The following is a 16,481-nucleotide window of genomic DNA, read 5'->3' as shown; positions in this document are numbered from 1 at the left end:
AACAAACGGTCATAAGAAACAGTTTCCTCGCCAAGGCTCATTTTAATCATCTGTTCTCACCCCCAGAGAACTAGAAGGCTGTAACTGCACAAACCTGCCAATAAAATCATCCTTTTTGCCAACATCTTTGTCCCACACGGTAATATCAATAATTCCACCTCGTTCGTCATAGAGATGAAAGTCAAACTGCTCCCTCCACTGAGGATTCAAAGTTTTCGGCATAATCTGAAAAGAGCACAAAAATAAAGTCATACTACATTGTGTAGGCATACTGTTTTTTTTAAATTTTAAATTTGATATTCAGAGTCTGTCCTTAAAGTTTTTTTGCAGTACAATAATCTTAAGGAGCAAGAATTTTAAAAACAGTAATTAAAAAGGACTATTGGTCAGTTCTCTCATGCTTATGTGACACATCAGCAACCTCCAAAATCTTGCAGCCTGTCACCTTCAAAAGCATCTAGAACAAAGGGCTTACCCTGGGAATGGAACCATTTTTCTGTAGAATAATCATGCCCTACCTTGAGTGACAGTTAGCTACAAAGTGTCTCAGCCTAAAGGAAAACAAAGCACCTGAAATGACAAGTAGATGGTGACTGAAAAGACTTAAACAGAAACAATTTGATCGTCTCCTTCCCTAGCTTCAGAAACACTTGGAGAAAAATCATACCATTGCTCACACCTTATGGAAGAACATTCTTTAATTTTAAAAAACAATAATTGGAGAAAAAAAAAACTGACAGAAGTCTGCAGGTTACTCCCCTTTCTTTGCAGCTCATATAAAAGTAGTTTTCTGAATCGTTTTCAGTCCAACTACTTCACTCAAAAATCATACTTGTACTTCAACGAACTTGAAAAAGCTTGCAGTTTTTATAACCAAAATGCAAAAACAGTTGTCACACTCATCCTAAGCAAAAACTGAAGTTGCTGAGTACCTTGTCTATGAAGATATCACTCTTTTCTAAGTTGATGAATACCACCGCCTTGAAAATTTAAACATTAATAAAGATTAAGAGATAGTGGTGCTATTAAAATATTAAAGTCCTAAAAGCGTGAGACTCAATTTCTCAATTCTGTTTTGTACATGTTAAGATACAAGAGATTAAAACAAAACAAAACAAAAACCCACATTTTTTCAAACTGAATAACATTATCACAAAATTGAGTGACAACAGTGGTGAAAAAGAAGGTAGATATGTACTCTGTAGTGCGTAAGAGGAAATAAAAGCACAGAATTCCAGCTAACTGACTTTTCAGGCATTTGATAGGAACTCCCTGCTACATAAGGGTCCTGATGCCATTTTAGAGGTGTAATCTCAGTACTACGCACTGTAAATTGCTTATCACAAAGAATTTTAAAAAGTGGATGAAATGGTCAAATACTAATTAAGATGTGTGTATATATATATATTGATCACATAGCACCTATGCAGGTCCAATTCATACCACAAAAAAAGGTAAAGAACAGACACTCCATCTATCATAACACAACAAAGATACTGAAAGTTGGTCAAATGAACAAAGACATTCCCATATATTGAACATCTGTGCAAAAACAACTGGCAAGCAAGTGTAATGCAATGAATTTACATTTCCTATCAGGTTTACTTTTTTACAGAAGAAAACATGTGAATTGTTTTTCATAAAATAAATAAAATGAAGATAGTGTTAAATAGTACCTACAGGATATTGAAAGTGAAGATATGCCAATTAGACCATGTGTTTTCTATTGATGCTGCTGAAACATTAATATTTCTGACATATCCTTTGCTATAAATTTCTAAATATGCTTGTCATTTTGTGCCCATTAGCTAAAATCATTATAAACAATGATCATTCAATGTTATACCTCTGAAAAATATCTTTCCCATATTTCGAACTGGTAAGTGTATATTCTGATTTTGTTTGAGATGCCTGAGGAAGAAGTGGATTTCTTCATTCTTTTCTTCTGTTTGTCTCAAAATGTGTTACTGAAAAGAACTCATGTAAATGCTTGATAGAAAATATTTTTTTCTGATTTTCAGAAACCAAATAATGACAGAGAAGCTGTCTCTACTATCCCAGGTGAATTTGAAAACAATGCATTGCATATATAGAAACAGAACTGGACCTGACCTCCTTGTTAAGCAGTTCAAATGCAGGAGACAGATTGTGATCTGAATTAGGGTTCCTGACAGAATTTTCTTCCCTAAAATTTTAGAAATACCAAAATACATTTTCAAAAGCTTAGCTAAACACAGTAGTTAAGGAGCAGGAAAAAGAATTCTTTCACACCTACTTAAAACCCATGTGTGATTCCTGACAAAACTTTCAGAGAACCAATTTCCTGTTCTAGAGAAGATGGGAACTTAAAAAAAAAAGCCTAATAATCTGTATGGAAAATACAGTGTGCATCCTTACTCATTTACAGTTTTTTAGCAGTCTTTTTTGTTGTCCAGTATTATTTTTGTTTATAATTAAATAAAACAAAATATTTGAATAAATATTGAGGTACTCTGGCAGTTATATATGATCATGCGAAACAAAAACAAAAACAAACAAATGCAGGAAGAAACACAGAAAATTTCAAACATTGTCTATGTGCAATTTAGGTCACAGTTAAATTTACCTTGCTCTTGTACTTCTGATGCCCCAGCCGGAATTTCACGTAAGGATCACTTAGCCCATTTGCATCCATTGCCTTAAGTTCACGGCCTTCAATCAAAGTAATACTGACTATTCCTCTCCATAGCTGAGATTTTCTGTGCAGATCTGAGAGACGTAAGCTCTGGGTCTGAAACTTCAAGGAAATAAACACATAAATTTAGTTAAGACAAATCCAGAATTTTTCTCTGCATTTTAATGTTCCTCTTCATGAGTGTATGAACATGAATGTAAAACAACCATCTCAAGCCATTTTTAAGTCATTTGTCAGTTTACAAGTAAACCACATTATGAAGCATTACTTGAAGAGTAAATGGTAACAAATGCACACATAATGGCATATGCTGCTTTTGCAGAATGATGTGTGCTAACACAGCTTAAGGGAATTTTTGAAACAGCAATTTTTGTTTCCCTGCTTCACTTCTCCCCCTGCCAAGAGAACTAACAAGTAGACATTACACATTCTCTTAAAGTAGTTGCATATGATTGAATGAACTTGAACAAACACTACAACACACATAAAGAACAGTGAGAAAATGAAACATTCAAATACAAACTTACCATGAGAAACATGGATCAAGGAAAAATGAAACAATAAAATCCTGTACCTGACAACTATCTGCAGTCTCTAAAATGATGCGGTAGTCTCAGAAACAGTATGGAAAACTGAATCTATTAAGGACATAGTTGTTCAAGATTTTCATGACAAGACATTGCTGAACCTCTGACTGGAAAAATGTGCACTTGCGGACTGTGAGCTCTCAGCCACTAATTTTCAAGCAAAAAAAAAAAATACCACATGGACAATCACAAACCAAACGACCTCAGCATTCACTGATAAACTCCTCTGTGGAAGAAGGTCGAGTGCGGAGAACAGACAAATCACCTTTGCTTCCTCAGGTATGTTTTAGGGTGCATGGGAAGACACCTTTCATTCTGCTACTGTATTCATTCAAAATATGACTGCAGAGAGATTTCTCACAAAATTATCTTTTCTCCAAAGGCAATCAGAGAACCAGGGAGTTCATCTGTGGAGTAGCATTTAACTTAACCTGTTAGATAAAACAGCAGTAGGCCAACAGAAAGCAGAAATCCTACAAAACTTGGGGTACAAGAGGGAAACTCAGTAATCAGAAAAGATAAACTTACAACATGAAAACATGGTAAAATTATAAAACTCAGTGAATTGTATTTTAGCAAAAATATCCTTCATATGGTAGTACACAGCCAACATTTCAAAACATTTGTGTTGTAAACAAAGGTAGTTTTTTTCTAATTGTTCCAATTTCTTGGCATGTTTGGAGCCAAAGGAAGACTGAAGAGTAGTTACGATTCCACCCTGTCATGGTTTTGTGATTGTTGGCTTTTTGTATTCCACATCATAACATCATGTGGGGCATTGGGAGTTTAACTGTAAACTAAAAATCACAAAACCATGACACATCCCTAATGTATGGTGATGAGACTGTTGTGGTTTAATCTGGAAGGTAGCACAGTGCCACAGAGTCATCTGCTCACTTCCTTGATGGGGGAGAGAACTGAAACGTAAGGGGGGAAAAAAAAAGAAAAAAAAAGTAGAACTAGTATGTTGAGATAAAAACTATTTACTAAGATAGAGAACAAGAAATGGATAACAATTATGAGATAGACATATATATACAAATGTATATAACAAGTGATGAACAAGGAATTGCTCACTGCCCCCTGACTGATGCCCAATTAGTCCCTGAGCAGTGGAAGAGTGCAAGATGAACTCCCACTCTCCTCAGAACTCCTTCTGCTTGGTGTGGTATAGAATATCTCTTTGGCTACTTTAAGTCCAGTTCCTTGGGCCTTTTGCTGTCAATAGCCTTGGCTCTGTACAACGCTGCTTAGCAGCAAGTATAAACGTTGCTGGTTATCAAGATTGTTTTCTTCCTAGAACCAAAACAGCATCATACCAGATGCTCTGAAGTAAAAAGAAAAGAATCCTTCCTAGTTGAAACTAAGACAGAGATACAGGTTGAAGAATCAAAAATATGAGAGAAATACACTTAGAAAGAGATTTCATACTGGGACAGAAGCAGTGGCTTTGTTGAGACATTCCAGCAAAGAATATACGTTAATTTCTTTAAGACTTGAATGTGAATCCAACTGTTTCCAGAATAATATCGTGGAAAATAGGCATTTAATTGCATTTAAGAGCTGTGGAGCTCTTTTAAAGTAAAACCTAAGCACAATTATTATTAGTGAGGTCTTTACATCACTGACATATTTGGTCTAAATTCCATACTTTCAACAGCTTTTAAAATAATTAGTCGCATTTGAGCACCTGCCACCATATGAAATGAGATTATTGTTTTTTTTTTTTAATGACCAGTAAGGAGTATAATCAACTAATGTAATTTTCATATGAAGATCCAGCAGAGAGCATAAAATGACAAAGGGGTCAGACAGTTCACCAAAATCAGGCAGAAATCTTGAGAACAAATATTAATGTTTTGGTTCAGAAAGCCCTTTCAGGTCAGTGCCGATCACACAGCTTATGACATGCAAAGAGACCAGCAGAGACCAGTAGCATGGTGACTGATAGCAAAGCTGCAGTTCAATTTTCAATCTGCAGGAATAAAGAAATCTGACTGCTAAAAATAAACTGATATGTGCTTGCCGCTGCCTCTTAGAAGCAGGGAATTTGGACAACAGTGCTGCTCTTCTCTTTCTGGCTTTATCAGTAACACACAGGTCCATTAAAAAAGCAAATTGCAAAACGAAGACATACTGAAAGTGTAGGGGTACAGCTGAATGGAGCTAAAGCTATTGAGATTTCCTGCACATGTAAGGTTCATGCTGTGTGGTCTTTTACAACAAGAATAACTCCTTTGGTATATTTATATGTATTTGTTTATTTTTACTTCTGTGGGAGATGGAACAGCATCTGAACAGACAAATTAACTACTCTTTTATTCCTTGCAAAGTCATCCTTACCATCAGATATATTACAGATATAGGTATAATCTCTGATTTCTAAACAGGAAGTGAAAAAAAGTAAATAAAAATATTTAGATTCCAGGTCAAACTTGCCAAAAGCTAAAATTCAGAAAAAATTTAAAGTCAGACTTGCTTCATACTGTACAGTTCTTTCCCTATCAAGTTTATTTCATAGAATGAGGCAGATACACCATTTCTAGATACTTCTTCAGGTATCTGAGAAACCTTCTGTAATCCAGCCCATAGCACGCTGTGAGACCAGAAGTAAAACCATGATATTTATGTAAAAAAAAGATACCAACATGTATCTTTCTAATTTTTTTCCTATAATATTTCTTAAGACTTGTTCTTAACTATCTTATTTCCCTCAAAGTAATTAATGAATACTGCATCCTAGCTTCACTCTTTACCACAAATCAATAGAAACATGAAAAAAAACTGCATAGTTTTTAATTTCTCTAGGAATAGGTATACAGCTATATTTCATAATACTTCTATCTGTAATTCGAGGTATAGTCTACATAATGTCACAGTTTTGAAAGAAGCAAAATCAAGATCTCAGGCCACAGATAACTACAATTAGCATGAGATTTTTAAAATGCTATAATTGCATACTGTGAAACTTTCCATCTTTTCTCCCTAAAGAAAATCAAAATTAAGACTTTAGAAAGGGAGTCTTTTGTGTCAAAAAGATACCTAAAGCTGCCTGCAAGAGATAAAGTCACATAATTTCAAATTCATACACTGATTTAATACTTCTTCATACTTGTTCCATAACCAGTATGCAAAAACAACATTTTTGACCCAATGGAATTTGTGTTTTTATTTGTGTTCCACCTGTTTTTTCTGTATCTGGGATAGTCAGAAGGGCATGCAAACAGCAGAAAATCTGCTGACACCAAAATAGAACAGTATGTCAAATACAGTATTAGAGCTGAAAGATGGTGTTACAAAATGGTTTAATATTCTGCGTGTGGGCATATATTACTGCGTATTCACAGCAAACCAGCTATGCTTAGCAAAAATGCAGGTGTTGTTCCCAGGTACGGATCCTCTGCTGTGCATTCCCAAATTCTTCTTGGGATGCCATGTAACCACGTCTCACTGACATAAAGATAAGCTTCACCCTGGACTGAGGCTCTTGCCCATTCAGCATGGACTGTAATTTAATCTATGGACCAGGCTCCTGTGTGCCAAGACTTCAAAGCATGTTCTGGAAGAATGCATTTATCAACACAAATTTATTATTACTTTCTTTAATAGAAGTGAAGCCTTAGAGACTACTTCTGAAAACTCTGCAAGTACTTTTGGATACCCACGTAATCTTTTAAACTCTATGAAGTAAGCTAATGGTAATGAATGCATCTAGGCACTGTTGCAGGCAGAATTAGATGCCTACCAGAAACTTATTTTGAAAATAAAAGGTCTTAAAAGAGAAACATATAATGCAACTATATGTCCTACAACAGCATCTTTATCCAAAGAATTACTTCGGGTAGCAGCCTTTGAATTAAATACAACCAAGGAAGAACATAGAAAAGAATTATACTTCTCTCCATTGCTGAATAGAGCGAATGTACAAATACAGGGTAGGGAAAAAAATGCAGCAACCTCATTAACTGCTGCAAGTTCAAGCAAAAAGTCATAATTCTCTCCCAGTTTCTGGGATGTGTGCACAGTTCAGGTAAAGCATTTAAAAAAAATAAATGCGCCAACAGACACAGTTGCTACTTCTGTACTTGCCTACATGACAGATAAAAATCAAGAGATGGTTGAACATAAAAAGCTGCACACAAAATGCTTTTCCTGCATTAAAGACAGAAAGTACAACACTTTGCAAAAGTCATCAGTGGGTAGATAATAAGCTTCTAAAAAGGCCTTGAATTGGATTGTGACAAGTGCTTTTAATTTCTGCTCATGGTGAGCAGAAGTTTTATAAATGGATTACTTCTGTTGATTACCATAATAAAAAAGAACAATCATCTTAACTTTCTACTAACAACAACTTACATACTTAGGACTTTTCCATTCCAGGTGAAGCTAATCTAACTCATTCAGAACCTAAGACACTGCTCTCTCTCCTGTGTATTCTTAATATGACTGTCATGTTAAATCTGGTCTGGGATGTTTACTCTAACCATCCAATGTTGTTGCTACTGTAATGATCTTGTGGTGACAAAGCAATATTTGCAGTAAGAGCTAATACTTCTGCAGCATTTCCTTAATTTTTGAGGTGTGCAGAGTACAACAACCTTGTATTCTACTTAACTGCAAGGAAAGCTGGAACCAGCTCATATGCAATATAACGAAGGTCATTAAATGGAGTAAAAGCAGTCAGTAAGCCTTATATTTTCTGGGAAGAGACCAAAATATTTAGAAAAGATAAAGGTATGCTGGTAGGAATTGTCGGAGGATCTGTGTCAGTTTAATTCTAACCTTCACCCTTGCCATTCCTCTTGGAAACTGTGGTTGCAGTATGTGAAAAGCCAGTCTCCTGCTATTTTGCACCATCCTAATGCTGAACTGAATGTGACACAAAGAAGGGCAATGGCCATAAGACTTGATGGAAGCTCCTTGTGCTTTTGGAAGTCAGAGCCTGAACCCAGAAACCCCTCTCAGTGAAATTCTACTCAGCTGTTTTGATTGATAACTATAATAGCTGCTACCAGTAATGCAAATATAAGCCTCACATAATATTTGCATAATTTTTATAACCAGATGTCTAACAGAGAGGTGTATCTATTCTGACTTTTTTTACTTCTATTCCATTATTTAGTAGTTTTCCTTCACACGCTATTTACAGCTGATAAACTGACATTTAGAAACCCATGACTTACAAAAGCTAGTGTTTTCTTAATTTATTTTTCTTAAATAACAACAATTATAATAACACCACCTTCTATTCCAAAATTCTACATGGATTCAGTTCAAAGATTCTAACTGACTCCAAAAATCCTTCAATTAAGGAATGTCATGCAACTCTATGTTTCTGATTTTCTTTGTTATCCTTAAATGACAATTTGCTTTTTCCAGTCTTATTCTCTACTCAAGAGACATCTCTCATTCCAGTGGAAACACAGTTATTTCAATTTTAAAATAGCAAAAGTGCTTCACATGTTAGAAGTGCTTTTCATGTTAGAAGGCAAATCAAAAAAGTGGTCATAGAAAACAAACATCTTCAGATAGGAATGAAAGCATTAGTCAATAAGGCTATCACTTTTAGCGTTTTACTTAGTGCCACTGAACATACAGGTTTTTAGAGAAGCATCTGAAATGAAATCAATAAACCATCATCAATTAGAAGCTAAAAGTGCTCATGGTGAGAAGAAGTTTTATAAATGGATTTTTGCACTTCATTTTTTGTTTTAAATGTTTATGAGTCGTAATTTTCCTTTTAAAAGTACATGCAAAAGGAATCTTGTAGTGATAAAACAAAAACAGTAATCTAAATGCAAAATGTAAAATAGTTTAATCCATTTGCTTCAGGCAGTAAAAACACTTTAAACTAACTGTAATTAACCAAAAGCAGTCTCTTAGTTATGACTTTGTGATGAAAAAAATATTTTTACTCTTAATTTATACACAACCTGTTGTAACCCAGATTAATTCATATTTATTTCTAGGAAGAATGGACCTTTTATTCTAATTAATCAAAGTCATGCCAAAAGAGCTCACCACAGATAAACAATTTTGAATAACCTGAGCCACAACTGCTGGCAGAGCTCTGGTCCTTCCGCCTTCTGCAGAGGTGTTCCTACATGCTCTGCAACTGTCAGTGAGTGAACATCCTGCAGTGGTTGTTAGTTTAAGAATCTGACCCAAAAACTTCATGACTTTGCACCGGGTCTGGCTGTTCAGCTTCCTCACAGCACCTATACGGTGGTGTTTTCTGCTTGTTGCTAAAGCAGCTCTGATGACCCAGCAGTGTAACGGCTATAGCTGAAGAGTGCACAGCATCAAGTTTTGGTGCTGGTCAACCTACAACAGACTTGCTAATTTTGCATATAACTATCCATTCTGACCTATTTTCTATTTACAGTAAAACTTGATTGCAGAAAGCACTCGTTTGCTTCCTTGCTTACTCTCAACATCCCTAATCATTAGTATCAAATTTTCTTCCAAATTAAATATGGTAGTTTGGGGTTTTTTTGTAAAAATATCTTTTTTTTTTCTAGACTTACTCTAAAACGTGTATTAAATTGTGCCCAAATCACTGCAATAGAACATATCCATCTGTGTCAAGGAAAGAGATGCGTTTAATTTGCAGCACAGGGGATACTGCCAGACTCCAGGGAAAAGACAGCGTTCTACCGGAAATGATAGATAAGGGCTGGAACTAACTCTCTGGGGAGGTGTTAGAATATCCATCACTGCCAATTTCTAGGGACAGATTAAATAAACACCTGTCAGCAGAGTTTTGCTGTCACTGTACCCACAATAGTTTAGGAAGACAACTTTTCAGATTGTTACTCCAATTTTCTGTCCTTTTCACAATCACTGTACATGCCATAGATTTTTAATTATCCAGGGCATGAAGAAATGAGGTTTTGTCTGTTCACGAATACCTGCCCAGCTGCTACCCTCACCTTCCAGAGACAGCTCTGTTACCTTCTTAATTTCCTTCCTTTATGTTTTGTTGCCTCCATCCCTCACACTGACCACAGTGAAGATATAATTTTGATGCAAACTCTTTACGAATTTTTTTAGGTAATGGTAAATACATCCTACAATATCCCCCACCTTTTTCTGAATTAATCTCCTCTTACAGCAAACTGTACAGCAACAGAGAGTAGAGAGCATTTTCTAAAATGTTTACCAGCAACTTCCTCACAGAAAATTCTGCTTGTTCAAAATAAATGGAATTGTTCTTCGAAAGAGTGTCACAAATAAAGGTTTCTGCTTAAGTTAGTGAAAACAATTACTTGTCAAATTCAAGCTAAATTACTCAACAGCACTAAAAAAACATAGGTGATGTTTATTGAAAAAAAAACAAAAACACAAAAAGTATAACATTAACTCTTCTTGAGGGAGAGAAGCTCATGCAAAGTCTAGTAGCAGAAGGCAACCACCACAAAATACTTGACAATCTGCAGCAAACTCCCCCTCCTTTTTTCTTGAATGCCTCCAAGTTTATGCTTTAGATTTTAATGCTAAACACCACACTGCATGAAACAGTAAGATTTTATCTTTAAAAAAAATGTAGTAGTAAACACAAAAGTATTGACATTTTATCATTAGAAGGTAAGAGAAGAATGAGAGTAAGAAGAGTTCGTTTCTTAATCAAAAATAATGCATCTTTTTACATGAGAAACCAGTGTACTTAGAGAGGCTCCTCTTTTACCAGACTTTAGCTTTAGGCTTAATAACGGTAAGGAAAATATAAATTTTTTTGGTTGCTAACTTTGACAGCACTGCACAGTATGAAATGATGAGAAGAAAAGGAACAGCATGTACATCTCTCCAGTGGAGAATTAGTACACCACAAGTCAGAACTTATTTTTTCCTAGCATTTAATAACCACAGCACAAGGGGGAAAACAGCTCTTCACAATTCATCTGTGCTGACTCATACCAAAAACAGTCATCTTTTTATTCTTGTCACATGGATAAATTCCACCTCAAGGATTCTGTGATGAAAATATTTCCAGCAATTAGCACCGTCCATCTCAATGCCAGAGACTGTGTTCACTGTCAGTAATGAATTATGTTTCTAGCCAGTTTGGTCTCTTCCGTGCTCCTGTTACACCTAGATCACAACAACAGTGTTTTACCAAAAATACTTCTGGCATTCAGAAAGTTTAGAAAGCAAGAGAGAAGGAGATTTGTTTCCCTTAACCCAAAGAACAAGTGCAATCAGTAAAGGCTGTATTGTCAGAATTGAAGTAAAAGAAAGAAAACAAAGTGAGTGCTTCATGGGTGGGAGAAACCTGTGACGAAGCACACAAAGCTAAGTGGCAGAGGAAAGAACTTTACTTAAAATAAATTTCTGAGGAGAAACCACAAAAGCCCAGAAGATCAGCAATAGACAGAGAGACAAGTCTATATCTTTACCAGAAGAATTAACGTGAAAAGGAAAACCTGCCCTAAGGAAAACTGTGTGGTGGACACTGAGTGCCAAGAAGGCCAGAGAAGGTCAGATTCCATACTCACAGAGGAAAGCCCAAGTGCAGAGATTAAAGCTTTTCATTTTTTTATCTTTAGAGAAAGCTAGTGGAAACTAAAAAAAAACTTGCTCTATTTATTTTAAACAGATTACTCAAAATATTCAGACCCTACAAATATTTTATCTTCTAATGCATAAAGTATCTAACAAATTGAACTGTAAAACACAGGAACTGAGGCATGGAAGTACGTGCTTATGGAGCAAACATTTGGATCACAGGAACATGCATGGAACACTAAATAATGTATCTGCATCTTTACTTGAGGAGTAATGAATCTTAGCATAGAATTAGTTTAGAATTACAGTAATTGCTTTGGTAGAAGTGGAGGTAGTTGCTCTCCCAGATCAGTCAGCAGAAGCCATACCTGTGAATCTGTAACCCCTGACCAGCTGTTTGCCTTACGGCAACATCAAGTTGCAGATGAAGTAAAACAACTAGCTGAAAACAGAGCGCAAATTCTAACTTCCAAGCTAAAAGACAGTTTGTCTGCTTGGTTTTTAAAACAGGCCATCGGGAGTTTCTCTTTGCTGATGACAGGAAATTTTACTTTCCACTGGATGCAAATGCTCTGACTTCAAAACTGTTCAAATTGCATTTTTTGCTAGATGCAGTGAAAGATGAGTATTCCCTCTAGCTTCCACGAGTTTTGATCGAGTATGTCTGCCATAAAGCAAACATGACAGGGAAAAGTTCTAAAAAAACAACCAACATCAATTACAAAACCACCACAAAACCAAAAACACAAAAATAAATTTTCAGTGATATTACTAACAAATGTTTATAACACTACTCTGGTTGAAAGCTGTCATTTACCTAGAAAATAAATAAAATATACAAATGCATTTACCCACGTATTTCATGAGACCCTAAATTCATCTTTTGTAGCGTATAGAGGAAGCAATAACTGAAGAAGAGATTCAGAATTTGGCCAAAGTATTTCTGTGAAAGGATATGACACAATATCACAATACTATCTCACACATGAGACTAGTTACCATTCTTTTTCATACATTGCTCAGACTACATGGAACTACATGAAAATCATGTTGCTCACGAACATAATAATGCCATACACAACTGCATTTGTTACATCTTAACTTCAATCTATGAATGCTACAGAAAATGTACATTTCAAGCCCACGGGTGCAGAAATTAATGTATTCTGCGTAATTCATAAAATCAGGCTAATTTCCTGGAAGCGTCACTGTAAAGAGTTCAGAAATAAAAGAAAAGCTTTCAAAAATTTTATAACTCTAAAAATTTTAATAGTTTTTTTCTCAGCTTTCATTAATGTAAGATGAATATTTCTTGAAGAATGGTCTCAAATTGAGCATTTTCTTTTTTATCTAGAAGTATTAAGTACTAATACTGGCACAGCTGCCCAGAGAAGCTGTGGTGCCCCCATCTCTGAGGCACTCAATACCAGGTTGGATTGGGCCCTAGGCAGCCTCAGGTGGTGGGGAGCAGCCCTGCAAAGCCCACAGGGTGGGCTTTGAACTGAACTCATTCTATGATGCTATGTTTCATTTGACTATTCTATTTCTCAACATTGTTTCTAAATCTGCTTACAGTGTCTCAGTCTTAGGCAACACACACCCCAGAGAAGACCATTTTCGGAGAGATTTGTTAGTAACTGATGTTTGAGTTTTTTTTGTTTATTTTTACAACAGGGCAAGGATCTCAAATTTTGTAAGAGTCCCACAGGACAAATGAGACTAAAATCCAACTGCAATTAGATGCATTTTATCACAGTTCAGTGGCTTAACTGAGAGACTTCTGTTTATAAATCATGAGAATTACAGTGCATATTATGTACGTAAGTGCATACAATGTATAGAAGTTAAAAATCCAGGTGAAACTATTACTTTAGCTAAGATAAATGTAGAAAAATTCAGTATTTATATTCATGCATTTGCTATTTGCAAAATCTTTTCATATACTCCTTTTCAAGTATGGTGGGCCACTGAATTAAGTCAGATGAATGTAACAAAGGTAAATACATGTAAATAATTCAGTTTAACAGCTCTGAAGAATTCCCAGCTACTATGATGTACCATTTATTCTGGATGATCAAGCTCACAGTTGTGTCAAACCAAAAAGAAATTTGGGACAGTTTTTTCATGAAGTGATTTCATAGAATCATTCGAACTGGAAGTGACTTTTTTAAAGCTCACCTAATCCATTTCCCTGCAATGAACAGTGATGCCTACAGCTCGATCATGAATGTCACCAGGAATGGGGCACCCACCAGCTCTCTGGGTAACCTGTGCCAGTGCCTCACCATCCAGACTGTAAAAACTTTCTTCCTTATGTCCAATCTAAATCTCCTCTGTTTTAGTTTGAACACACTTCCCCTTGTCCTGTCACCACAGACCCTGCTAAAGAGTCTGTCCCATTCTTTCCTACAGCCCCCCTTCAGGTACTGAAAGGCTGCTGTCAGGTCTCCCGAGAGCCTTCCCTTCTCCAGGCTAAATTTCATAAACCCTTCCACCATATTCAGTACATCAAGGGTTAACACACTGATGGCAAGATGCAATATAGCTGTGCCATTAGCCAACCTCATAGCTGTAGCAGAAGTTTGAGCAACTCACGTGTTTCGGAAGAAGTTACATGAATCATACAAGGATCAAAACATTACACAACTCCTCCCCACCAACTCTCTGTCTTATAGATTTCAAAAAAGAAACAGATCCTATGTCCTATGTCATAGAATTAAAATGTGTGAAAACTCAATTCAGTGCCCAAGAATTATAAAACCTGACATTTTAATTTAATATGTTAGAAATATCATGCAAATGTACCTCGTTTATCAATAATCTTGTATTTAAATTTAAAAATCAGTATGCTAGAATAGGAAATAGCTTGTATTAAATTGTTCCACATAGTTATTTCTTCTCATTTTAACACCTCCACATGAAAATGTTTCAAACAAATAAATAAATAAATTTGCCATTTCAGCTGAAGTCCTTCAGATATTTAAAAACAATCTTTAATTATAAAAACAGTAAGAAACCTTAAAACTCAAAAGCAGCATAGCAGCATTAAATAACAGTGGCCAGAAAATTGACCTGGAATTACACACTTTTAATTATCTTTCTGGAAACACATACAGGAAAAAAGCAAGAATTAACTGTAGTCTACTACTGTGCATGTCCCAGCCTTTTCCCAGTGAAAAAGAACACACATAGCCTACTTTTTCTCATAAAAATGACTTCTAGAAATAGGAAAGTCTATGTAAAGAGCTATACAAAGTGGATACTGAGAATGATTCTCTGCTCTTGGAAAACCTCACTATTCCCATGAATTTTATGATCAAGGAGGTCTATCTCCAAGAAGCATCACCCAGAAATCTTTCACACAAGAATTCTAGACAGTAACAGTAGTAAGTAACAGGAAAATTAAAGTTACCCTTTGGCATGAATTGCTTTTTAACATCAGCAAGTTTTACAGAAATTGATTATACATGAGATATTAAAACTGCCAAAAAAAGAGTAAGACACCTTTAGCAATTATTACCTGACACTAGGTAACATCAAGATAGGTTGAAATGCTACAACAAACTTGAATGGTGTAATTACATTAAAAGCTCTGGTGTTTCATGATTTGGGTTTGACAAAAGATGAACAGTTTCATTAAAACACAATTGGAAAGACAATAAATCTTGTGCCACAAGATTTCAGTCCAAGAGGCAGGTTTGGTAAAACATTAAAGTTCTTCTACAAGAAATGCCAGAAGACCACATGCTAAAAGTTACCTTACTTGATCTTTTCCAACTCTTCCTCATTAGCATTGTCTGAAAATAAAATAGAGCATTTTAATTACCTTTTCTCTGAAATGCAGAAAAGGAGGCCAGCTGTCTCCAATGGGACAATCCACATATAATGACCATTATCACTGAAGCAGCAACACATAGTCTGCAGCAACAACTACACAAGACTGAAATAAATCCAGACAACTAGCAGCACTGTTCAGACCAAGGCATAATTCTCTGGGTGCATTGAACTTCTCATTATTGGAGACAATGCATTACATGAAAAATGATTAAAAAAAATAAATAAATAGATAAGCAAAGGAAAAAAAACAACAAACAGCTGCCATTATTTACCCTGACATCAATTTTGACTGGTCCTGGAACTTGTTTTTTTAATATTAATATATTCCAATTCTTTAGAATACTACTGTCTAGCTGAAAGCTGCAGCTGCATAAAGATAAATCCTACATAAGGATTCTTGGGCAACATACAACTATTACAAAATCTTTAAGATTGCTATTGCTGCTTAATTTCATGGCAGTAAAAAAAATAGGTCAGGTGTTTGATAATTACATGCATGAGCTAAAATAAAATATATAGACTAGAAATAAAATCCAGATTTTGACTCAAAAAACCCACCACCAACAACAAAAATACAATAATCAAAACCATGTAGCCATATCCCACTACATAAATAATCTGTGAAACTTTGGTTTGCTAGAGACAGTGCTTTAACATGCTGGGAGGCAGTGCCCAGAGACACATATTCTTAATTGGTAAATAAAATTGCTCAAGATGGGTGTGGACATCTGACCTGTGAGCATAAATGTTGCTTAAAGCAGTTCTGTGGAAATACTGAGAAATTAATCTGTGCAATTTAACATTTCTCATTCTATGTTTTCACTATGCAGGAATAATTCAAAGGCCATTAATTCTTTTGAAGCTTTCTTCAGTAATAT

The 16,481-nt window shown here is 35.5% G+C and overlaps 1 protein-coding gene across 1 annotated transcript in view; it reads right to left on the bottom strand.

Moving 5' to 3' along the window:
- MCTP1 (multiple C2 and transmembrane domain containing 1) overlaps nt 1-16,481 on the bottom strand; it is a 219,047-nt gene that overhangs the window by 174,033 nt on the left and 28,533 nt on the right. Inside the window, exons 2-4 of the mRNA XM_031557436.1 lie at nt 15,525-15,563; nt 2,606-2,776; nt 95-225 (exon numbers count right to left, since the gene is read on the bottom strand). Coding sequence (XP_031413296.1) covers nt 95-225; nt 2,606-2,776; nt 15,525-15,563 — 341 coding nt within the window. The remainder of the gene's footprint in view (nt 1-94; nt 226-2,605; nt 2,777-15,524; nt 15,564-16,481) is intronic.

This window comes from Meleagris gallopavo, chromosome Z, assembly GCF_000146605.3.
Source record: "Meleagris gallopavo isolate NT-WF06-2002-E0010 breed Aviagen turkey brand Nicholas breeding stock chromosome Z, Turkey_5.1, whole genome shotgun sequence".
NCBI lineage: Eukaryota > Metazoa > Chordata > Aves > Galliformes > Phasianidae > Meleagris > Meleagris gallopavo.
This window is presented reverse-complemented; position numbering and strand designations above follow the sequence as displayed.